Below are 25,976 nucleotides of genomic sequence, written 5' to 3' on the forward strand. Positions count from 1 at the left end.
TTGCATTCAGTTTAAAACATGTTTATGATATCACAGTTAGTTTAACCCTCTGCTTATGGATTTCTACGTGACACCACAACAACTGCCTTTACCTCGGCATACAGTTTGTAAAGTTCAACACATTCATGCCATGTGTGACATACAATCATTATGCCGAAGTGTTAATGCTGGCACACAACTAACCAGAGGAAAACAAAGAAACGTTTTGCTTTTGTCTGCCTTGATTCAAACCAGTGAACCAGATTTCAAAACAACTGCAGTGGCAATCTGAGCGCGAGCCTGAACCTGGAAAGTTTAGTTTGCATAAAGGGAACCAAGGTGTAATTGTTGCCCCGATCCAAATGGTGACAAGCAAATGAACCAAGACTGGTCAAAAAAGCAGGTGCTGTTTGCAAATTGTTTACAAAAGCATGTGACTTTTAACTGTGTACTCGCCATAAGGACGACAGCAAGCGTCCCTTTAACGGATCTGCAGTGACCTCCATGTCTTTACTTGAAATGTGTACAAATAGAAATATGAGCCTTTTAATTAGCTGGAGCATTCAGAATATTCCTGGCTGAGATTAATACAGGTGCAGTGCGATAACTCTACAATAGCGGCATTCCGCCCATCACTCAGTCTTCTCTTTGAGCTTAGAGCAAAAACTGATTCCATCGCACAACCTTGTTATGTGATTGAGCTTCTTAATGAGCCAAGAGTTTCAGTTTAACTTTGAGGTAGCATGAAAGTCAGGATCCCCTGTTGGAACTGATGCCAGTACCGGTGTTGTCTTTGCCCTATATTTGAAACATGTGACAAACGTGCAAAAAAATTAAGAAATCAGGAGGGAGCAAACACTTTTTCACCCTATTGTGAATATAAAGTGTGAGTGAAGAAAAAGGCATCTCCGCTCACTTTCTTCTCCTTCAAATCTGCTTTCATTGCCCTCCCTGTCCCCCTGTCTCGCTTGTCGCCTACTCTGGTGCTGCTGCCACAACGGCGCACAGTACAATTGTAGCCTTTCAGTTGTGGTGTGACGGCTGGCATGGCGACTGCTGGCTGCCAGCACCTCCTCTGGTGATACAAGGCTCGCCGTCAGTCGAAACAGAGCCTGGTGTTTGGTGACATTTAGCATTTTACTGCAAAAATTATGCATCAGTGTTGACATTCAGCCTTATGCATAAAATTCATGATGTATGTGGCACTTCCTGTAGGCGCTGCAGCGAAAAAGGAGAGGCAAGGAGTATGTCACAGCTGAGCCATGAACATAGACACAGCAGAGCCTCACTGTGTATATACACACACGCGCGCACACACACACACACACACACGCGCACACAGGCACTTCTTAAATCCAGATCATCAAGCTTTGAATGGATTTGAAAGTCATGTATTTCATGTTTCTCTTCATTATTTTGTCTTCATTATGGATTCTAGAAGTACACACACACACACACACAGTCGCACACCTCTCCCCGAGGTACTCCACTTTATTCATTCTTCGCAGATTAATTCCAAGAAGACACTTTTTATGATCCCCAATTTATGTCAGCAGTCAGGCAGGCCTGCGCTCTCTGCTGCTCTCGCCTTATCTGCGCCGCCTCATGTCTGCGTCTCTCTCTCTACATGTGCGCTCAGTGAAACAATGGTACTTTCTGGTAACGAGGAATGAGTTTGTCAGGTTTTAAAAGGAAGGGAAGACAAATGGAGGGAGGGGACGAGAGGATGTGAAGATAATGGGTTTCTGTGGTGATTAACATTCCGGAGTGGCGCGTCAAAGAAAGTGTGACTGTCCTATTGTGTCTTTACTGACAGCCGAATGAATGGAGGTCCCGGCACCGGTTTGGTCTGTGGCACAGAGGGTAATAAACACAACATGTCTAATCTGCATCTTGGGTGCCAGTGCGTTTGTTTGTATAGGCACTGCCACATGTGTAAACCCAGAGTGACACACTCGCCCTTCTTTTATTCTTTTAGAGAATAGAGCCGCGTTTACAGAAGCGCAGCGGGCGTGACGGCGGGCGAGTTCTTGTTCTCTCGGCCAGTGAATCAGCTGGCTCGCTGACTAACCGGTCACTCCGTCCGTCAGGTGGGATCACTGGCTTCCTGCCACGCCGCTGTGACACACCTGTCACCTGAAGCAAGAGGCACTGTGTGTGTGTGTGTGTGTGTGTGTGTGTGTGTGTGTGTGTGTGTGTGTGTGTGTGTGTGTGTGGAGCAGGAAATGGTGTTCAGCAAGCTGCTGCTCTATTATACTGAGAGTGACATCGTGGCCGCTGAGTGCACGCTTTCAACATATAGGCTTTTTCTCAAGTGTTCCGCTCACAGCCATGAATCTCAAGTGATGTTTTCATCAATAATTCAACAGGCGGCAAAAAAAAAACCTACAGTTACGCTCATAAATGCTAAGTATGGCTTAATCAGCCCCTTCAAAACACGCACTTAATCTGTACTTTCTAAACATATAGCAGTCCATTCATAAAACCTTGTAATCCATCTTAATCGTTCCAATAAGATTTTTTTTCAAGTGACAATTTGAATTGATTACGTTATTTTCCTTGTGTATTATCAGACAACCCATTCATTCTGTCAGTATTTACGATACACAGTCATATTCAACCTATTTTTTTTTTACCACTTTACTCAACTCAGGGTCATGTTGGCTGGGGCCAATCACAGTTGGCAATTTCAAGTCAGAGATCGACAGTAATTCATATTTTTAAACTGTTGGGATTAAGCGAGAGAGAGCTCCATGCGGCCCACCAACAAATGCAATGCAGCAGACTTTCATCCATTTATCCTGTATGCCGTTTTATCCGCCTGACAGCAGGTCACTGGCCCATCGCAGGGCAAACACGGAGAGACAGACAATCGCACACACTCACATTCACACCTTCAGGCTCTGTACAGCCACCAATCACCCTCAAACTCATGTTTCTGGGCTGCTGGAGGAATATATGAAACACAAACTTAGGCAAGCAGAACTCTACACGCTTGATTCTGTAGACTGAATCCCAGCAGTCTAACACTCAAAGACTTAAATTATTGTTAAATATTAACTATAAACCAGAAGGAGCAGTTTGTAGTCAGTGTTCATTCATATGAAATATTTAACAAGGGAAGTATATTCCCTGCTGCTGATATTAACAAAATGAATCATGAAAAATATGAGCTATTTGCTGTATTAACAAAGTGAGGAAATAGTGGTGTGTGTCGGGATCAGTGCTGCTACAGAGATGCCCGCAGTGAGAATCAAACCTCCTGACTTCACAATCATTAGTATCATTGTGTGTTTTCAGTGGCGCTGACATACAACTGGGCCTGAGGCTCCATCATCAATATTCCCTCCACTTTTTCATGCTTGATTTTAGGCCACAAACGCCTGGCTAATCAGGTAGTCTGACTGGAAGTTGCTCGTGGATCCACGGCTAAGATCGGCTGATTCTCCTCACTCGCCGACTTTGATCATAATGTCTCATCCATCCTCAGATCAAAACGTACATCCGACTTCTCCCCGGCTCCTCTGCCGGGCTGTGCATACAGCTCGCACACAGTCAGGTGTGCTTTGAAAGTTGAGCAGAGCAGACGGGTTTCTGAGCTAAGTTAAGCCAGGGATTAAGCAGAAATTTACTGCCCATCTAGGTGTGTGTAATAGTATCTATTTTTGACTCTGCCTTCAGAGAGAAATACCTGGATTTCCTCAGAAAGGCATCAAGACCCTTTGCATCATCCTCTGCTTTCACTTGCACCTTTCACGCCCGTGCTTTTTGTAACCTGCAGACACTCGCTCTCTGACTTTCAGGACTCATGCATGCTGTGTTCTCTGTTTGATGAGCCGCTCCATGTGAGCATTTGGCTGTGCGTTTTCCGCACATGTTGCCGTGTGTGTGTGTGTGTATATATACGTGCATGTGACGACGTTGGATGTATATGCGCGCTCCCTCTTTTCTTGCGTGCCTAACTGATTCTGACACATCCGTGGCTTTTCCAGGCGAATCAGGGCCGGTGCCAAACTGCCAAGAAATCAATGCAACAGACTCTGCTCCCCTTTTTTTTTTTTCCCAACTCATATTCCTCCCCCCCCCCACTCCTCGCTCCGTGCCCCCCTCTCCTTTTCTCTGTCTCAGTCCGTCTCCTCTCTCTTCTTTTTTCTTCCTTCTGTCTTGCTCAGAGCCCTTATTAAAAATGGAGTGAGTGTGTGCTGCATATTTAAAATGGTCATGGATGGATTTAAACGGCTGATGGTATTTAGTGTCTCCTCAGGGAGCTGCTATGAGCCCTTAAGCTGACTCCTCTGACTGGAGCCTGACTGACTGGTGAGCACACACTAAACCTCTAATAATGACTTGTGTACACACAGTCAGCCCAGCAACTGCATGCACACACACACACACACAGAGGTACGCATGCACGCCACACACACACACTCTCCAGCTGTAGCAGAGTGCTCGGCTGCAGTGGGACGCTGGTCACGTCCTTTGTGCTCTCAGTAGATGCGCTTGGATTGGCTGTAGATTGTGCGCCGGCTCATCGGTCAATAACTCATTAGTTTACCTGCTTTGATGTAACAGTGTGTAAATGTTTTAACTGTATTTGAAGACAGTCGTAAGGAGTTAAGAGTGTGTGTGTGCGCGCGCGTGCGTGCGTGCGTGCGTGCATGCTCTGTTGATAGTCAGGGTGGATGTCACACTGAGCCCCTTCAGGTCGAGCAGCAAGTGTTTCTGTCATGTTGTCTTTCATGCTGGCTTGGATTTGGGCTCCAATCTGCTCCTAAGTGTCCTTCACTGAAACATTATTGATTACCCCACACGCTCTCAAACAGTGAACATAAATACTGCTGCTGTGAGACACAGAAAACAAACACAGCCCCCGCAAAGGAGAGCGAGGGTAGGACATGAGAACAAAACTGAGCAGAGGGGGAGACGGAGGAGGTTTGGTTGTATCAGAATATTCATATAAATGGTGCATGAAAGAGCAATTCCAATAACTAACCTGTGCCTGCAACCATTTATGGCTCGGAACAATGGGATCAGTGGCGTTGCCTTTAGTGGATTCAAAACACGGAGATGAGAATGCAGATTTATTCATTATTGATGCTGCAAGCGTTTGTTAACGGCGGCTAGTTGGTGTAACGTTGTTTGATGTATGTAGAGCAGTTTGGCATCTTTCATCTGTGATATGCGCGGGTTAAAGCGTGTCCATATATGTGAATATTTGCATCTGTGCGGCTGGCTTCAGAAAGCGCATCAGTTGCAACGGGGATGTCGGTGCGCGTTTGCGTTTCCCGTCTCATGCGAGGCCGTGTCGCGTGCGCCTGCTCGCACTTATGAACACGTGAAAGATGCTCGGTATTGAGCTGCAGCTGCACGCCGGCGTGATGTATTGTTGTTTCAGCTGTACAGCAGTCATGGTGATGACCTTTTGAGAAGACTGACACATGCACAGCAACTGCAAGAATAAAAGGCGGTGAAGATTTCTGGTTTCCAACAAATGGTTTCTGGTTGTTTTCCTCCATGTACAGTACTGCGCATTTGCAGTTAAGATTGTGAAATAAAGACTCTACAAATCAACAATGCTTTAGAGACTAGAGGCATTTTTTTTTCTTTTGTAATCACATGAGAAAATGCAAAGTAAGTGAACAGAAGATTAGTATTTTTTTTTTCTTTTACTTTCTAAGGAGCTTGTTTTTTCCTTCTCGCTACTCTTGTGCACAGTTCTTATAGGAACACAGCACGGGAGGGGGGGGGGTCTCCAAACATCTTTGAGAATGGACCACAGATCTTTACTGGAAACAGTTGATGAAATCCTTCTCTCTCTTCATGTAACTCCAGACGTTTTTATGAAAAAGATAGTCTGGTGATGCCGTTGGCTGTTTTATGTCTGTGTCTTTTTGCAGATGGATTAAAAGCCTGTCAATTATCTGTGTGATTTTAATAATTGACAGATAAGTAGCACTTTTACACACCAGCATAAAACCTTGAAACAGTTTTGTACAAATACAAACTCATATTAGCTATAAAGTCTGTTTATGTGCACGTCTATTTTTAACCAGTGCATAAATCACCAGCACTCAGTGCCAAACAGCCAATCAGGCACATTTAAAAACTAATGAAACCATTCTTTATTTACACTCGGATAAATTAAACTATGAATGCTGTTGCGCCCCACCTTCCCATCTTTTCTGTATTCTATTGTTTCTGTGTCCACCGGCTCCTGGTGGCGGTGCATTACCGAACGGCAATAGAGGAAGCGCCTCTCATAATGAGCATTTGAATTCCACTTTGGAGCTCGCGCAGTTTTGGGGTGTTTCGACGGCCCGCGTTGTTGCGGTCTCTCTCCGGGGGCATTGGATGAAGAGGAAAGTGAATGAATGTGGAGAGCGAGCAAGACCATTATGACTCTGTGTGTCATTAATCAGCAGCTGATGAGAGGCAGTTTGAGGGAGAGATGGGGCCTATTACCGCCACGGCACTCCCAGGACTCGGCGTGAGGCTCTTTTAGGCTTCCTATTTTCGCGGTCAACAATACTTCAGGTACAAAACACAGTAAACAACACTTGAAAGGAAATCATTACTCCGAGCAAAAACATAACAAATTCCACACAGGGTTTATTAGTTATATAAGATGCAGCAAAGGAATCTGAGACATTCGCAGCTTTTCTTGTGCAGCACATAGTTTTCGTCTTCGATTCCTCTCCCTCCTACACACCCTCAACATCTGCTTCCCCACCCTCCAGATTAAATCTTCTATTCTCTCAGTTGTCTCTGTTTTTTTTTTTTTTTTCTTTTCCTATATGTTCGACAGCCTCTTCTCTCCTTCGCCATCTCTCCCCCCGCTCGCTTCCTCCTGCGGTGTTTCCTTTCTGGCGCTGCGTGTGAGGAACTTGGTAGGAGGGCGACATGAAGCGCACTCTCATATGAGTCGGCAAGAGTTGAGACAAGTGAGCGAACTGACTCGGAGAGGGAGGAAGGGAGACTCAGCCAAGTCCTCCACGTTGGTTCTTTCCCCCTTCTCATTATACAGTATGTTATATTTTCGCACAGCGGGCTGCTGAATAAATTGCAGCACATGAAGGCTGTTACAGTGTAGGATCCTGGCTGTAGGGGAGAAATCTAAGAGGATCGCGGTGTTTGAGGCTGCATGTGTGGCTGAGTGGTGGGTAATGAGGTGAGAGTCCCTTCTAGCCAGAGGTTAGTGGTGGTTAGGAGGGCAGGTAAACACACCAGCTGCTCCTGACTGCCTGGCCTCAAGGCCGCGGCGACACCGGCAGGAGGAGGAAAAGCGTGGCGTTGGGGGGGGGGGGGGGGGGGGGGGGGGCGGGGGGGTGGCGAAGGAGAGCGGGAAAAAGCAGGGCGAGAAGATGGATGGGAAGCCTAAAGGCATGGTGAGGTAAAATAGGTGGCTGGATTTTCTTAGATGGCAGCGTTTACTGCAAGTTCCAATGTTTGTTTGAGGAGTTGGCTGACATTATAATTGCAAGTTACTTACTCCTGGATGAAAAACATGTAAATGCCACCCAGGAGAGTGTAATATCATCATTTACATATAAACACATTTCCTTGCGTGTCACATTCAATAAAGATGTGGGAAACATGCTGCTTTTTAAAAAGGTTTCTCAAATTACTCACCTCACACTTTGTTTGACTTTGTGGGAAATAAGTTTATTTTTTATTTTTTTTGGCTGGAAATTAGATGATCAAATGTAACTGTTTTGGTCTGTGTGATAAGTATGGAGTCATGTTGCTGGGATGTGATTAACTTTGCTTCGGTAAAAGAAAATGAGTTCAGAAATTGGTCGCAAAGAAGTATAAATACTTGAATATAGTTTTTGGGCGCTTAGTGTCTTAGCTTAGTCCAATCTTAGTTTGCATATAGAAGAAATCACAAAAAAATGTTGTCAGTGTCAGCCTCAGGCCCCTGCTGAGTGATTCTAAAGTATAAATATATACCCACGTTTTCATGTGTGGTGAGTTTGACACCATTTTGTTTACAGAATACAAACTCGAGCTGTCACCATGTCAGACTGTCACTTCTCGGTTGTCGCGGGAAACAAATATGACATTAACGATAACAAGTGAAGCTTGATCACAGATTTATATAATTATTTATTGAAGAATTGAAAAGTGCAACAACAAATAAACCTTCACAACTATCCTATGACCGGCGTCTCACTGTGCAGGTGAAGCGACCTGATCAGCGCGCAGTCGGGTTTTATTTCCATTCAAAGAAATGACTAAGACCTCACTGTGTGACACTGACTCGTCTCGCCCTGCCAGAGGGGAAGCTGTTGAACAGGTTTGTAGTAAAATGGATCGGTCAACTCCGTCTCCCGTCTTTGGCCGCCTGTTTGGTTGCGGACGTGTCTCCAGTCGTAACCTGGGAGCAAAGTTTAGGTGCAGGCCGGCTACTTGTGTGCACAAACTCACACTGTGAAGATGAGGCAGTGTGAAGCAAGCAAGGGAGATAAAAGGCTGTAAGTGCGCATATTGACATTTTTAATGCAATATTTAAATTGCTAAAGCCCTTAATGCAAGCAGTGAAGAAATGACAAAGGAATCTTCATTTTAATCCAAACAAATTAAACAGTAACAGGAAAAAAATGTTTCTCTTTTTATCAACGCATTTTGGGCATGGCAGCCTCGCAAAGATTAACGCCGTGTGAAAAGACACCAAGAGATGAAGCAAACAATGAAGTCAACTGAAGAGAAGATCAAGATGAAGAGAGATGAGTGTGATTGAGGGAACGAGTCACCACATGGCTGAAAGTGAACTGGGTTTCAAGACTTCTCTCCCGTTTTAAAGAATTGTTTGAAGGTGTTGGCAGGAAGAACAGAAACGGCGGCCAGTGGAAATTTTTTCAAAGAGTGCCTTTTTATCTTTTTTCCTTTTGAATTATACTCCAATGTCTATACTTTTTTTTTTTTTTTTTTTTTTGCTTTATGCAAGTAAAAAAAAAAAAAAACAGTTCAAGTATTCTGCTTTTACCAGGATCTTTTTTTTTTTCCTTCATAGCGGTATCTAAACATCTTCTCAAGCCAGAAGCGTGCGTACTTGTGTACTTCTGCTATCTCTGGCTATGGTGCTTGTCCATCTTGAGAGGTTTAGCTCGCACCACCTCTCAAGCTCACCAATTCAGCTCTTGTTAAAAGGATAGTTTGTGCTTTTAGCAGACGGCGATTTTTCTCTGAGTGTGGAGAGCACTCATTAGATACCTTGACAGATAAAAATAGAGGGAATATTGTGTACAAGCAGAAACTGTACACTGTGAACAGTTATCATCAGGATGTGTTGCAGTAAAGAACCTGGACACACAGTCGGCAAACCTCTAGTTTTGACCCTGATGCTGCTCATCTCTCTTCCATACATCACTTTATCCAACTCGGGGTCACGGGGTTCTGGAACTGATCTGACTCCATCACAGGAAGAAGTGACATTCACACCTACGAGTCAATAACGGCGTGTTTTTTTTTTAAGGAAAATCAAGTATTATTAGAAAGAAATTGTTGTTTTCCTTTCATATAAAACAATTCTCCTACTTTACCCCTGAGTGTAACTCGGTATATAACTCAATCTCACTGTTCTTATTATGCTTGTAATATAAAGATGACTATAACTGACAGGCCAAAGCATTATATATACGCATTATAATGCACAATAATGTTTCGCTCTGCCTTTTACAGCACCATACCTGCTAGATGTATCCCACACAGTGGCCGGCGGTGTGATCCAGAGATCACCGGTGTTATTCACTTCAGCTTTCAGGATTCTTCTTATGGCTGATTGAGCCTTATGCTGTAACTCATTTCACCGAGTGTCATTTAAAGTTGCAGAATTTCACATATTGCACTGATACTTTGCAAAGTGTCTACTTTAATCGTTTGAAAAGACGGTATTGTGTAAATCTGTGTCACAGCTTGTATAATGAAGAGTCTCTACTGATGATATAAAAAAAAAGCTTTTTGAAGAACTCACAAAGCCGCAATTATATAGCTGAAATGATTAATCACTTTTCCTGCCGTGTTTCATGAACACCACTAGTGTAATTAAAGCTTTTTAAATGTTTAGAACACAGATTGCGGCTTTTAAGTCTGCCTAGAGGTAATCTTAAGTGCATCGGAGCAAAATGAATCATTTGCGTTAACATCATTATAATTACATTACAGAATTTATAATGAAGGTACAGCGCTAAAACGGATATTATGGTAAATATGCGGCGTGTAGGCTTTTAATAGCGCCACTTTTATTGTGAGACTAGGTGCGATGTATCATAATTACTTTAATGTGTTTGATTTTGGAGAGCGCTAAAAATCGGTCTGTAACAACTGGGAAGCTCCCGCAGATGGAATATCGGTCTGACCTGTGCTTTTGCAGCACTTGTCACATCTCTGTTAAGTGTCTGCACACTGTTTTCAGCGCTCCCTGTTACCTCACACTGTTTTTCTGAGTGTGTGTGTGTGTGAGGGGTGTTTAAAAAAAAAAAGAGTGGAGAAGAGGCTGTGTTTGCTTTACGGCGGATCAATCATGTTCTGAGTGGACAGCTACATTTGGCTAATGCAGCCCTGCTCTCTCTGCTGGCTGCAGCTGACCACCTCGGTGCCAGTGTAAAGTGGACAGTAAATATTGATAGCGAGACAGCACGAGGGGACCGGCGACCTTGTCAGAAAGAGAGGGAAATGGAGGGGATGATGCAGCCTTGGTGGAGAAGAGGAAGAGAGAGGGAGAGAGAGAGAGAGAGAGAGAGAGAGTCCCTCCCTGCCTTCTCCCAAGGCAACTGAGTGTGCTTTGATGCACAGTGGCAGGGAACACACTGTCTCCCCAGAGAGGGAGAGCACACACACACACACACACACACACACACACACACACACACACACACACACACCGTAAAGAGTTTTCAAATTTCCCCATCACACGGCTTTTCAAAATGTCAAAATACGCACAGATGCGCGCACACGCGCACATTTTGTGCACAAAGTGTATGTCAGTGACATGAATTTAATCCGCAGACAGTTGATATGTACAAGGTTGAGCCCAGGAAGCATGAGAGATTAGAAATGACCAACAAGACTACTGATTTGTCCACACACACACATGCTCTCTCTCTCTCTCACACACACACACACACACACACACACACACACACACACACACACACACGCACAGTCTTGTATTTCTATCCTTGTGGGGACCGTCCATTGACTCCCATTCATGTCTAGCCCCTAACCCTGACCCTTACCCTAACCCTAACCCACACCACAACAAAGCCTAACCCTAAAGAAATGTTTTTGCACTTTTACTTTTTTCAGTAACAACAACATGGTCAAGAAAACACTGTTTCTCCTACTTAGGACCGGAAAAAGGTCCCCACAAGGCACGTCGTTCCACGTTTTGCTATCCTTGTGGGGACATTTGGCCCCGACAAGGATAGAAATACAAGAACACACACACACACACACACACACACACACACACACACACACACACACACACACACACACACACTCCAGATCGGTAGAATCTGCCCTGACTGAGTCTGTTCAGCTGGTTGTGTTGTCCAAACAAGCAACAATCAATTTGGCGTGATTTGTTCGGTGCTGAAGTGAATAGTAATGGCACCATCATGAGTGCAGTGAACAGTCAATGGCAGTGAGGAGGACAGTGATTGTGGCGGTGGGTGTTACAGGTCTTTAACTGCCGTAAAATTAATGTCAAAGGTAGCTGCAGCTCTCAGCACTGTACCACTTGGATTGATTGTGAATAATTTAAGTGTGTGTGTGTGTTTAGGTCTGCAGTGCATGTATGTGCCCTCTCTGTAGCCATAACCTTCACTTTCTTCTGTTTTCTATGCCTGTTTTTTTTTTCACTTTTCCAGCCGTTTGTCTGTGCTCTCCTCCCCCGTCTTTTCCTTCCCGCTCCATTCTGCAGTTATCTCCGCCATTGATTGAGTTACTATATTACCAGCTCTATACGCGAATCAGCCTGAATGAATGCAGACACACAGAGTGTTTTTTTACTAAGTTAACCCCAACATCTAAAGACTAGGATTTCTCTTTTTCTCTTTGTGAGAAATGAGATTACATGTACTGTTCTTTATCTTAATCTCTTTCAGAGGCCATCAATTCATTCGGTCCTAATCTCATCTCCAGGCACTCTGCTGTGACCGTGGTAGCCTTGTGTTTTTCTATGCCTGGTGATACTGTAGCTGGAGTCTCAGCCGAGTTCAAACGGCTCGAATTTCAGCTGAAACCGGTTTGTCTCATTACACTGAAACTTCGAATTAAGGGCGAGCCTCTGCCGCGACGCAAGTTTCCGCTGACATCTTAGAGACAACAAGGAAAATTCTCGCAGAAAAGAGAATTCTTCATCAAAAAACCCAAACGGTGCTAAGCTGATCAAACGTCTGGCATTTATTTAATTAAAAAGATCTTTTTCACTTGGCTAAAAAGCAAATGGAGTGTGACTTTAAGGCTCTAACAAGCGAAAAAGAGGGAAGAATTTACAAGCGGGACAACCCCACTACATCACCGCCACATGGCCGGAGCGGCAGCGAGCTGAGCCGACGGGATGCCTTGGGCTTTGGATGTTTTGGTCAAAAGTCACTTTTTAAAAAGTCGAGCTGACCCATTCGGAATGAATTTGATCATCAGCTACAGGAGGATTGGGTTTTTTTTTTTTTTTTTATCATCATCATCATTATTTCTAGTGACCAGCACTCTGCTAATCTGTTAAGCCAAGACCAACCGCATGTGAATCATTCCTTCGCTGGACCTCCAGGACTCAGATTATTTTTCTGCTTGGTATGTAGGCATTCAGTGCAGTAAAAAAAAAAAAAAAAAAAAAAAAGTTGTGTAGGTGTGCCTGTGCTGAACAGATTTGCTGAACAGGTCAGAGAGGGTAATAAAAACAGGCTTATCTCTACTCGTTAGGCACAAGAGATAAGAGATGCAGAGGGAGACGCTGCAGATTTGGCCTGTCGTATTACAGCGCCAAACAAGCGAATCCCAAATTGCAGCGGCGACGGAGCAGGATGACGGGAAAGAGGGATGGCTGGGGGGGGGGGGGCGAAAGGAGGGATGAAAGGAGAGGAGGCATAGATAAATGCAACAAAAGCCTAGCTCGTGCGGGGAAGTTGAGGATAGGCCAACATGTTAACCTTAATCCCTTCAGGGAGAGGCGTAAACACACAGGAAGAGAGAACAAGGGATTGAGTGGAAAAGAGAGGGATGTGAGATCTTTGTCTTCCCGCTCTCTCCTTCATCCCCTCAGTGTGTGATCAGCCCATTGCAGACAGGAGCCGGGAAATCCCTCCGTACTTATCTGAAGCCAGCCTCTTAATCACAGCCTTCATCTCTGTTGGCTTTTCCTGCTGCCTCACCCCGGCTTCCACTTCTGATTCTCCTCCGCTCACCTCCTCGGCCCTCAATGTCGTTCTCACCAGCTCCTCTGTTTGGACCCCTGCGTCTCCTCTCCGCTCGCTCAGTGAATCCCTCGAGCGCTCTCTTTATTTTATTTCAGCTTCCTTGTCAGCGACGCACATTTACGAAGTTTTAAAGGAGTGCTGATCTGCACCCCGAATTTCTTTCTTTCTTTCCTTTTTTTTTTTTAAACCGCCTCAAAGCGCTATGAAAAAGGAAATTAAGAGAATAGAGGTAAAATCGAAAAAGTCGCCACCGGGTGTAAAGCTGCAGCTGGGATTCATCCGTGCATCTTAAAGCTCAGGAGATTTTTCCTGGTATTTCCAACTTGCTGAAGTAAGTCTGCAGTAATTTCAGACGGTTTCAGCCAACCATCCAGCCTCATCTCCTCTTCCCTCTCACTCCCACTCCTCGGCTGTCCCCGTGGGGGAGTGTTGGGCCATGGTTGACTTGCTGGCCAGGCAGGCAAGGCTGAGCAAGGCAGGACTCACGTATAGGGAAGGGGTGGATGGTCCCAGCATTGATCTGCTCACAGGAATGCAAGCTGACCTTTTACTGAGCTTGAACTTTGAACCATCTTCTCATTCACCGTTGGGGGAAAAAAAAAAAAAAAAAGAAGAAGAAAAAAAACAGAACATGCTTTGGTTGAAGGGCTGCTCTCCGCCTCGGGGCTATTCTCCACTGAAATGAATTTGTGTACGCTTGTTTTCATGTCTGTTTTAGTGTTCAAATATGTATGTACGCAGACATGTCTTTGTGTGTGCCTGTGATGTTTGTCTAGAAAGGAAGAGCAGGGGGGGGCAAAGGGCGCGCTGCAGACCAGCGTTTCCGTGTAAATATGTCAGGCTCAGATTGGAGGACAGGATGCCAGCTGCTTCTTAATACAATGCCGTGTATTTTCGGCGTGTGTTTTTGTGTTCGGAAGGGCGGTTTGGTCTTAATGTGAGGGATTTTTGTGGGTAAGTGCTGGTCCAGTTACATGTCCTTGACAGAAAGCCGCAAGGATTTAAACAAGCCCTGCAGCCATACAGTACACACACACACACACACACACACACACACACACACACACACACACACACACACACACATACACACACACACACACACACACACACACACACACACACACACACACACACACACACACACTCCCTCTCTTTCTCTTTCTGGGATATTTCATTAGCGCAAGACATGGCTGGTGTCCAGGGCCAACACGGAGGGCATGCTCTCAAGTCCAGTCATTCACGCAAAAAGCAATGCGCCGCAATCCTCAAAATTGCCCTCTTTTCCTGCTGCTTTCTCTTTTCTATCAGGGGTTATCTGGGAGGAAGGAGCGGCTCTCCACCTGAAATCTGCAGGAGTGGAAATGACATTGGTTGGATAATGATGCCAGAGATAAGGCGAAGCAGAAATGAATGGGTCTCTGTAGACTTTAAAATAAATCTATATATAAGATGAGGAGGCTGGTGTCATGATAAACACACTGAGCTCTGGAATGAGGAAACACTAACACAAAATGCTGGAAATATGAGTCCAGTGTTTGGTTTAAGAAGTGAAGCGCCTCTCCCACAGTGCTTTGCTGTTAAAGAGACACAGCCCCACCAAGTGGCAGAGGGTTGATGCTCCATGAAGGGAATTAACTAATTGTAAATTTTTTTGATATTCATAACATTTACATCAGTTTCAATCATTTAGAAAATTAAGTCGGGACAATTGTGTCTGCTAGTTAGAAAAGACAACAGATGGCTAAAACATCCAATCTTCTGAAACGTAATATTTTCGGGTACTGTTTTATGTTTTCATTACTTGTCAGCTGAAATGATGAAGAATAAAACGGCATGGTGTAAAATATCTAAATAAATTGAAGTTCTGCAGTTTGAAGACAACTTGGGGGGGAAAATAAATATTTCCATTGTTTGAAATCCGCCTGTAGCTTAGATGCCTCAAGCGAAGCGTTTGTTGCAGCTGAAAATTGAATAGCAACAAATCCCTGCCTGATTCTGATCTTTTTTTAAATCTTTGAAACAGATCATTTCTCCGCTCCCATTAAAATACCTGTTTGGATGCTGAAGTTTTCAAAGCCAGAATCTGCTTTACGCAGGGAGGCTGAAGCAGAATTGTTTTCACTCACTTTCAAGCTTTTCAGTCACACTTTTTTAGGATTGTTGTGTGAATAATTCCGGTTTATTTCCCTGCAGCCCTGAGCCTAATTCTCTTTTTTCGCGTTAAAAAGCTTTAATAGCCCCTTTTTGTGCATCGTTTTATTGAGTACTTAATGAATCAGCCAAATAAAAGTACTTTGACTCACTTGATGCATAATTGATGTTTAATTCTACAGAAAGTTTTTTAAATTGTCAGTGATAGATTAAACACACACACACACACTCTCTCTCTCTGTCTCAGTGTGAGTGAGCGCCGTGGCGGTTTGTGTCCCTCCAGAAACGGAGAACTACTTGAGATGCAATGAGGGCACCACATGTTGGTTCCGGTCCCAAGATATGAGCAGTGTACGTTTTGGCACTAGAGGGAAATAAACAATGAAAAAGTTATTTGTGCCCCACAGAATAAATTCAAACAACTTAATTAACTCAGTTCACCTCATCAAAAGAAGAATTTCTGTTCATTATGTCTGGGGAACACATTTATTTCATCCTGAAAAAGTGGCTAAGCTTAGTGATTGCTGTTGTTTGATACGGCACGTTCACCTCTGTTGCTTTTTTTTTTTTTTACTTCTTCCTCAATTTAGTTTTTACTTTCAATTGATTTCTGTTAGTTTACAAAAAAAAAAATACAACAATAGCTTAACAATGAATGTGTTTATAGAGGCTTTTGTGTTGCTGCTTGAACAGAAGTCTCTCAAATGCAGCCTTCATAAATTATTTACCGCGACAAAAAGCATAAAAAGCAAAGCCTTTGTTCAGGGGAGCACTTGTAAGGTCAGTGGTTGGAGATGATGTGCCGCGGTGTAATGAGAAGCACGAAAAAGGCACGATCATTAGGACACTTTTGTGTGCGAGGAAGAACGGAAATAATTTTTAGGAGATATTCAAAGTAGTCTATTGTTAGGAAAGGACCGTAATTAGAGGACTAACAACATTCAATCATGACCCTTCCAATTATTAAGACCAGGGTTTGTCTTCATCAAATGAGCCTCAGATCCTCTCTGCCCTTTACCACCCTCTCATTAACATAATCCCCTGGGAATACGGAGGATAACGAGCTGGGTTTGCACCTTCAGCAAGCACACAGTGTGTGTGTGCGTGCACGGGATCATTTGTGTGTGTGCGTGTGTGTGTGTGTGAGAGTGTGTGATTGCCAGGCGTTGCTCGGTGTGGTCATGGTTCATTAGAGGAACCTCTGCATGATTCCTCTGTTTCGTCTTAATCACCCATGTGACTCGACACTCTAATCAAACCAGCGCAGTGGAACACAAACTGGTTTTCACTGCCGAGCCCCACTTTTCCCGTTCACACTAGAAAGACTTTACTTTTACCGACGAGGCTGTGGAACGACTCCCGTTATCCTTACACACACACACACACACACACACACACACACACACACAAAAACACACCGTTGTTTTCATCTTTGGGGGTTGCATTATTTTTCCGACTTTTCCCATAAAGAAAACCTGAGGACTCGAGATATGATTAACATTTTTTTTTTCCCCCTTTAATTTAAGTGCGGGATGCATCCTCAGCTTCGGGAGCGCTGACTCTCTGAATGACAGTTCCAGACTCAAGGTTTCCTATTCCCCAAGCTTTCAGCTGCATAACACAGCTGCTTTCTTCTTCTTCAAAGGAGAAACCGAGTAGGAAGATCATTAGCACTCTCATGTGTGTTTAGAGGCTTTGAGTGGCTGCCAGATAACCAGAGAAAACTCTGCAAGGTTACCAGCCGCTGTTGAACCCAGAGCGGCACAAGTGTCATGTTAAGTTGGTTTTATCGACTGTTTTTCAGCAAAATCAAAATAATAAAAAAAAAACCATCCGGTCTAAACTATTTCCTAATGATTGTCACAAAGAGAGCCTGAGTTGTTGAGATCTTTTTGGATTCATACACATTATTATTGAAGTGAAAGAGAGGGAGATATGTAGGCTGCAACTGCAAAACCTTTAACACTTGTGGCTGTTTGAAAGCATATTTTATCATCAAAAAATGTTTACTGAAATGAGTAATACACTACTTATTCATATATTTTTTTTCCACCATGATTTCTTATTTTTCTTAAAAATGACAGATAATTAGGTGCGCTGGGGGGAAAAACCAAAACAAAACACCCCCTCCGTCTCATCCCCCTCTGGTTTCCTTACAAATTGCCCTGTGATTAGAAAAGATACTAAAATGACAAACATGACTAATATTAGCTGCGATGCTGCTCAAAAATATGCCAAAAGTTGTGCTTCTTGAACTTAAACATGCTTTCATGACATTTTCTGAAACGGTCGTCTTTCCTCACACTGCAGTCTAATCAGGCTTCCTCTTCGGCGCCTAGCTTTTCATTTTTTAACTTCATAATAGACTGTTTCTGATTAAAACATGTTAAGTGGAGCTAAACGTAGACTGATTTATGCAAGCAGTGCCAGACTGACATGACAAGATGCTTGCAGTTGTTTCGTTCATTTGAGCATCATCTGTCTTCGTCTGGGTGAAACGGTAAATGAACACATTCTGCTCTTTTGATTGTCGTTCAGCAGCTGCAATCACTGGTGTAAACTGTTCACAATTTGATCAAATACAACTGTGCAAATAAAGAATCTGATTGGAAAATCACTTGTTTTGTCAGCTCTTTTTACAAATACATTATGTCTAATATATCCGTAATCGAGTGAATGCTTTCTGTCATTCGGCCAAATGTAAAGATTTGTCTCATGATGAGTTTTTTTTGTTTTCACTGTCGTTTTTCCAGGCACTCGCCTTCCAGAGAAAGGCCCCACCACAGGAACCATTATCGGAGCCATCATCGGAGTCATTGTACTCCTGGCGATCATCGGGACGAGTATCGCGATGTACCGCAAACACAAGATCAACAAACTCAACGGAGAGTGAGTATATCTGTGTCAACCTCTCCTCAGTTCAAAACACCTCTTTATAAAGCCTTTTCATTCCCTCAGCTGTTTGCAAATAGCTCCATTAGATAATATTTTTTGTCATTTTTCTTTTTTTTTGCTTCACTGACTACAACATGCCTTTTGTATTTTTTTAGTGGTCCACCCAAATACAAGCCGCCCCCTCCTAAGAAGAACAATAACACTGCCAACAGGGTAAGACGGTATTCGAACATGGATCAGCGTGTCAGGTTGGTGGATCTGTTGAAATATGATTGATCGATTACCCTGTGTGTGTCTTCAGGCGGTGAACTCAAACCCTGCTCCGGCGGCCGAGGCCAGACCTCTGCAGAACCAGTACTACTCCACCCAGACTGCCCCAGAACCCGTCACGGTAGGAACAGTAACGCCGAGCCGTCCAATCACTCCAACTCAGCAGTGTTTTTCTCTGCCAGTCAGAAAGAGAGGAGATGAAACGTCCTCATTTGCGATGTGAGTTTAAGAGCCTGCTGAAAATCTGTTTCCCTCAGTTTAACAGTGAACTCAGGGGCAGAAAGTTAATAACTAGAATAGGAAATTCGACATTTAAACTCCAAGATCCTCTTTTTATTTCAAATGTACTCAATTTGTGAGCTCATGAATAAATTAGGATGTTTATCTTTTATTCATTCATTGATTTTACCATTTTCAAAGCCCATCAGCGAGATTGAAATCGTTAAGATGCAGTGTGAGCCGCAATCTTTTTGTTTATTTGTGACACAGCGGTGGGCGAGATTAGCCTGATATTCATGCTGATTATACATTCAGTTGTTTTTTTTGATTTGCCAGCGATAAATTAGAGGTCTGAAATCAGGCTAATGTGAGACACCGCCGACTGCAGCTTGATGATTAAACTTTTGGGGATGTCTTGTATCAGTGCGCTGCTGCATCGCTGCGAAGAAGTCTTTGATTAGGCTAAAGCAGAGACAGAGGGCGGTTTCCGAAAGCCTCCATGAAATGCAAAGTGAATTTTCTCAGTTTTTCTTTTGTATCAGTGGGCCATTAGTTCATTTATCTCTTGATCTGTGCCAAATGAATCTAAAACAATATTATGATTAGAGTATGTTTGGATAGAACTCCGTCTTTTTATTTTCCTGTAAACTGACACTGAAGGTGACTCCTGCAATCAAAGACTGTTTACTTATCCTGCATTGGATCAAAACACATACGGAGTTTCACCGGAGTGTCCTCTGCTCCAGCTGCAGCACCACCTTCAGATCTGGACTCTTAACTCCCAGAGATCTGTTTCAGTTCAATTGGTTACTTATCATACCTATAAAATACAGGACACTTTAGTGTTTTCAACATGCAGCCGTCTTGACGTTCAACTTCTTCGTGCCTAGTCCGCAGGGTTAGATCCCCGTCCTCCAGCTCTGCTGGGGGCAGTTCAGGCCCCTTCAAGATGAAATGAGAGATGTAATCCCTTCAGTGGTCCCCAGTCTACCCAGAGTAAACCAGGAAACCAGGTTTCACGCTCTCACAAAGAGTGAAGAACGCCACCTTGTGGACAAAAGGCCCCAGTTCAAGCTAGGTCTTCAATCACTTTCTGCTCCAAAACACCTGAAACTCAAGGAAAGCGTGTTCTTCAGGTCACTGATTGCAGTGTGGTGTGTGTGATAGACTGAAAACATGAAAGAGGCCCTCCATAAGCAGAAGCACCAACCTCCACGCTAACATCAGTGACACGGGGCATTTAACTGGTAAAATAGTGGTAAATTAAATACCCACATTCGTTTTTTTTTTTTTTTTTTTGCTTTCAAAACCCCTCAACGGTCCAATTATCTTCTTTTCATTATAAACCTAAATCATACTGTCATGTTTTAATGTTTTAGATTGACTCTGAAGGTTTCTCATTTACTTATATGGAATTAAAAACACTCTACTATTTGTCATATGAATGTTGGGGAAAAAAAGAAGGATAGGTACCAATCACCTTGCTTGTTCTTGCTTGTCGCTGGCAGAACCTGGACGCCTACCACGACGACGACGACGATGACGAGGCCGGGGTGCCTGTGGATGACCTCCATTACTACTCTGCTGCCCCCTCCGGCTGGGATGACCCTGAGAACAGCGAGGTTCCCCCGCCGTACGTGCACACAGACCGCGAGCCCCGGGACTACCACCCCGCCACCGACATCAGCCGAGGGGACAGCTTCGTGTCGCCCGCCATGTTTGTTTAAGGGTACATGGACGGCAGTCTGTGTGTGTGTGTGTGTGTGTGTGTGTAAATACTGTTTGGGGTGCATGGATGAATGAGTGAATCCTCATTTCTGTTTAAATAGGGCTGAAAGTCGCTCTGATATATGGTAACAAGCTGGAAATGTGAACATTTGATGAGTTTCCTGGTCACCAGCAGCCTTTAAATGTTGCACAAATCAGAGCGCATTGTGTGTTGTTCTTCTGACAATCTTCATAAGCTCTGAAAGGATTAAAAGAAAAACAAAATGAATGTGGCCTTTGAGTACTAGAGCACAGTGTGCAGCCACAGGAATGTAAAGAAACGATGAGTTAAAGCTGTTGATAACTCTAAGCGAACCCTTCGAAGCACCATCTGCTGTCAGCTCCCACTCAGGTTTTGCCGGCTTTGCCGGAGCGTGAAGCAGATGTTGACACCGAAGAGGCTCTCATCGCTGAATGTGGGGCCGCCGCCGCGCACGTCACGGTCACGACTTGGTTCCGAGAGGCACAATATGCCGGATATCGGGCTTCACCTCTGTCTCGTCTTATCTGTCTCCTGTTGCCGGTTTCCAAACCCAGTGGGCTTGGAGTCGGTGTAACCGGGGCGCCCCGTGGAGAAGCCATTAGCGGCAGTTAATCAGCCGGCACCGAGACGCGGCCCGCAGACCGTGACGACATTATGTTTTCAACTGAAGTCAAGGGGTTTAACTGCTGGAGCAACACTGTCTGTTAATGTGCATGTTGTGATTTGAATATGTTGATTTTTCTTTCTTCTTGTTTTTTTTCTTTCTTGCATTTGCCCTTTGCCTTTCCTCTGAAAATGTATCGCCTCTCAGCTCTGATAGGAACAAACAAAAGAAAGAGTGATGAGGTGATCACACGGAACGATCTGGGGTGTGCCTGATTTGTTTTTCTTCGTTTTTCACTTTTTTTTTTTTTTTTACATGCATTTATCAATCTTTAAAGCCATAGCAAGCCAGCGCCATTATAGTGTGTTTTGGAGGATCTGTTACTTCAACTTTTCTACCTGTTTTTTTTTATATTACGCTTTGTCTACCAGCAAGCTCAGATGGATTTAGGGAAATCTGGATTATGTCCATGAAATCTGTTGCGATTCATCTCTAGTGGAGGATTAGATAGTTGTTTATGGAGTTTTCAAACGGGCTGACACAGAGCCAGCTCATATCCACAGGTCCGTCCATCTCCAGGGTCACGGCAAGAAAGGGCAGTTTTTCTCCTCCATCATGACCTTATAGATGTCTTTTTTGTGTTTTAGTGCCAATTTGGTGTGTTTTATTTAACTTCCAAAATAAATGATCTGCTTTCAGGAATCTTTTTTTGATCTATTTTACTGCGGGTTTATGTCTTCCTCACTGTGGTAGCAGTTGATTCAATAAAGTCTTAAAACTGTGAAACTCAAAATATGCTCATAATGTGTTTATTCTATTGTTGTAAATTGTGAAATCATCATGTTAGTTAAAACATAATCTGAAATATTTATGTAAAAACATTTAAGAGTACTTATTTTCAAAATTTCTTCACTTAAACCAAAACCTATAACTATCACAATGAAAGCATATGAATACTCAGATTTTTTTTTATTGTATCCTTCAGTAGTGCTGCAATAACTTGCAAAACAATTAGCTTGCAATGATGTGCATTTTCTAATGTGCCTGTCCGTGTTATTGCACCGCTTCACCATGTGGGAGCAGTATGGACTCAGATTGCAGGCTTGTGGTCCACAGCATAGAGGGACATCATCATCATCATCATCACCTGCAAATGAGCCAAACACCAACAAAATGAATTGTATGAGTGTTGATCTATCTGCAAATGAATTTATGGCATTTGTCAGTAAACGATGAGGAGCTGTGGAGCAAACTGAAGCTGCAAGCACCCAGAGAAATCCCTGTGAGGACCGCAGCAGCACACCTGATCCAGTGGAAACTAGTTCTGCTGTGCTTCCCTCCCTCCTCCTGTCTGACTCATCTTTTTGTATCTTAAGCATTATTTCCTTCAGTCGGGTATTTGCAGTCTTGATAAATGTATTACACCCATTTCGCATTGCTGTGATCAAACCTAAAGAACCAATTATGGCATTCTTGTAGATGCAGAATGTAAGGATTACGTCCATCACCTTCCTGAAGCACTGAGTCATGTGTATAAACCACTTGTGTCTTTGCAGCTTATCTGGTTCGACGTGCAGTCGTGTCCTGGATGAGACCGGGCCGGTGCAGATTAGCTCACGGTCCTGCAGATGGAGACGAGGCCCGGCTAGCAGCACACGATGACTCTGCAGTCTGTTCACTGCCTGTATTCTGATCACACAGGTACACGGAGATTCTAAGAAGTACTGAAAGTGTAATGGGTTTATTGCTGACATAATGCATTTCGCAACGGACGCCTGCCGAGGACTTAACACCAAGGTCAGATCAGTCTGCAGAAGCACAGTTAAAGTCACGCTTATCTATATTTAAATGGAGACCCGTTGTGTGTGTCTTGCAGCAGTTAAAGATCATCTCTTTATCATTTCAGCTGAGCTGCAGCACCCCGAACACGATTTTGCGGATATGCATTGAGGTGATTTCTACACAAACATCTGGATCGATGCATGTGATCTGGGAACGGCAGGACTGGGACACTCTAATGGCTCTGAGGGTATTGATTAAATGAGTATGATGGGAAGGTCTGGTCTATGGATGTAGAAATAAATACGATACAATAACAGAATTCACTTAGGCAGTTCATTTTCAGGGATCAAACGGTACATTATGACATGCTGTTCTGAAAGGGGAGCTGTTCTCCGCCTCCGCCGTGTTACTCTCCTGTAAACTAGCTGTGATCTGTGCGGTTGCAGCATTATGGGATTACCAGACTTTGTGAATCGGCGGCCAGGTAATGAGTGAGAGAGAAGGCAGAGAATAAACCTCTCATGCCTTCAATACAGCTAAGCCGGTTAAAAATAGAGGCAGAAGAGAGGGATTGGGCGAATCAGGCTGGACAGAAAAGATGGGGGAAGGAGGAAACGACTGATTTGACTCCTGGTAAAGTAGGTGAGGAGGGATTTACCGGGTGACCTTGACTGCCAGTAGAGTAAGTGTGCGGCATCATGGTGGCGAAGGCCGACAGGGAGCCATTCCTCATGCCGCTCCCCGCCTGATGGAGACACTCTGCCCAGGCTCATCATGTGTATGACAGTGATGAGCATGTTTGGCTGTATGCTGATTGCATGGTTGGTGAGTAAAGACGAACACCGATTTAGGAGTACGGGCCTGACGAGGAGCGGAGAACCTTCAACGACCTTGAATTTTTAAAACCAGGAAATGATCACAGATTCAACAGTGGTCATATCAAAGCAGCGATTTTATTCAATCAAATGTTACTTTGGAAGAAGAGAAACACTTCTGAAGCTTCAATTATCCATAAGAGGATGACAGGAACACATGAATCGGTTTCCATTTAGTGAATGACAAAAGTAAAGGCACTTTATGTAAATTAGATTATGTAAAATGATCCCAGATTACGAGCTTGCTTTTTCTACCGTTTGCTCCGGTTCCTCTTCAAATCTCTCTCTTATTTGATTTTTTTTCAACAACTCTCTGCGGCGTCCACTGTGCAAACACCAGGCCAGAAGGACGGGCTACCTGAGAGGATGGCGAGAGGACGAGGGCGGCGGCGGTCCCGGCCCCGGCCCCGGCTCCGTGGTGAGTGACACAATGGGGGAAGCACGTGAGACTGAAGGGGGAGAAACTGACAGAGAGGGTGGAGAATAGATAAGGGGTACAGGCTGTGAAAGAGAGAGAGAGAGAAGCTTTGAGGATTAAAGCTGGAGCTGAAGGTGGAGGGCAGACAAGGCCAGCAGACAGCTGGGAGAGGCCAGGATCGCCGCAGACTGATCCAAATATACACAACTCCTTTCCTCATGTCCTCTGTTTGGAAAAGCTTGTGAAACTGTTAAGGACACCTAAATACAAAGAAAATAATCTGTTTCAAGTTTGTTCTGGAAAAAAATAAAATCTAAGAGCCTCAACATAAACACGTTTAATGTAGAGCTGAAGCTGAAGCGGCGCTATGAATATCTTTCAAAGGACTGTGGGTGTCGCAATGTTAAGAGACCAAATTATCTGTTTGGCTCAAGCTGCAGCTCCTTTCATGAATCAGAAAAACACCGACAACCTTCTGATAGTGGCAATTATTTATTTATTAAACCTTGTCTGGAGCTACACTCACAAACACAAAGCATTCATTTCTGAACAAGTGGCGTCTTTGCAGCCGCACGCAACGAATCCCCAACATGTTATTGAAATAATGAAACCGCAGCCAACAGAATAAATCTGCAAAAGAGGCCGAGGGAAGGTTTGATAGTATGATTCAGTCTTACAGCATTTTGCTCCGTGCATGCCCGAGGCGGGAAACAGTGTTTTCTGACTGAAGTAGGTGGAGTTTGGCGCTCCTACCCCTGATCTGTGGGAATAACAACTCCAGCAACCCAACTGAGCTGCCAACATCCAAATCTGCTGATGCAATTAAACAAAGTTTTGTGCCTCTCTAAAAAAAAGAAATGATGCAAATCACAAGCACACGCGATTATAACATGATGCAATTTCATGTTATTTTTTATGTTGTTGTTCTGATCTCCCTGTGATCAGTCCATCACAGAGAGACACAACATGTCTTTAGATTGTGGCAGAAAGCTTCTGAAAACAGACACAGGAGAAACATGCAAACTCCACAGTCATTCTGAGACCATTTGTTGATGAGAGAGATAAGTACTTACTCCTGTTTCATCGAGCGTTTTCACCCTCATATACTGTATCTGTTACTCATCATCAGCTCCCAAAAAGGTTGGGACGCTGTGTGTAACGTGAGAAAAACATAGGGTGGTTATTTACAGATCTGAAAAATAGAACAGATACTGAAGCTTTTTACCCTTTCACAGAAGATATTTGCTCTTTTTCAATTTGATAGAGGCAACACATAATCAAAGAAATCATGTTAACTATAATTCAGCATCTCCATTTCTTCACAGACAGTGATTTCTGTTGAGACGCTGTTTGTTTGGTGCACCTCTTTACGTGTCTTTCTGTCCATCTGAGAGGTGGCGGCCCTCTGAAAGCCTCCTTTAATGCCCAGTCAGGCTGCAATTCAAACATGATTTGTTGTAAAATGCTTCTCCAGTTGGTTCTGATTTGTGCCAGTTACTTCTTTAGCCTTTTGTTGAATCCTTCTCTACGTTTTGTATTTTTGCTCTCTAACTCAATTATTTCCTTTCGAAAGGGGAATCGACTCAGTTAAACATCTGATTTACACTCC

At 43.8% G+C, this 25,976-nt stretch overlaps 1 protein-coding gene across 1 annotated transcript in view; it reads left to right on the forward strand.

The window, feature by feature from the left end:
• LOC115396991 (poliovirus receptor homolog) overlaps positions 1-22,079 on the forward strand; it is an 82,849-nt gene extending 60,770 nt beyond the window's left edge. Inside the window, exons 7-10 of the mRNA XM_030103130.1 lie at positions 18,308-18,443; positions 18,605-18,662; positions 18,751-18,840; positions 20,447-22,079. Coding sequence (XP_029958990.1) covers positions 18,308-18,443; positions 18,605-18,662; positions 18,751-18,840; positions 20,447-20,665 — 503 coding nt within the window. The 3' untranslated portion in view covers positions 20,666-22,079. The remainder of the gene's footprint in view (positions 1-18,307; positions 18,444-18,604; positions 18,663-18,750; positions 18,841-20,446) is intronic.
• The last annotated feature ends 3,897 nt before the right edge of the window (positions 22,080-25,976 follow it).

This window comes from Salarias fasciatus, chromosome 11 (genome assembly GCF_902148845.1).
Source record: "Salarias fasciatus chromosome 11, fSalaFa1.1, whole genome shotgun sequence".
Lineage (NCBI taxonomy): Eukaryota > Metazoa > Chordata > Actinopteri > Blenniiformes > Blenniidae > Salarias > Salarias fasciatus.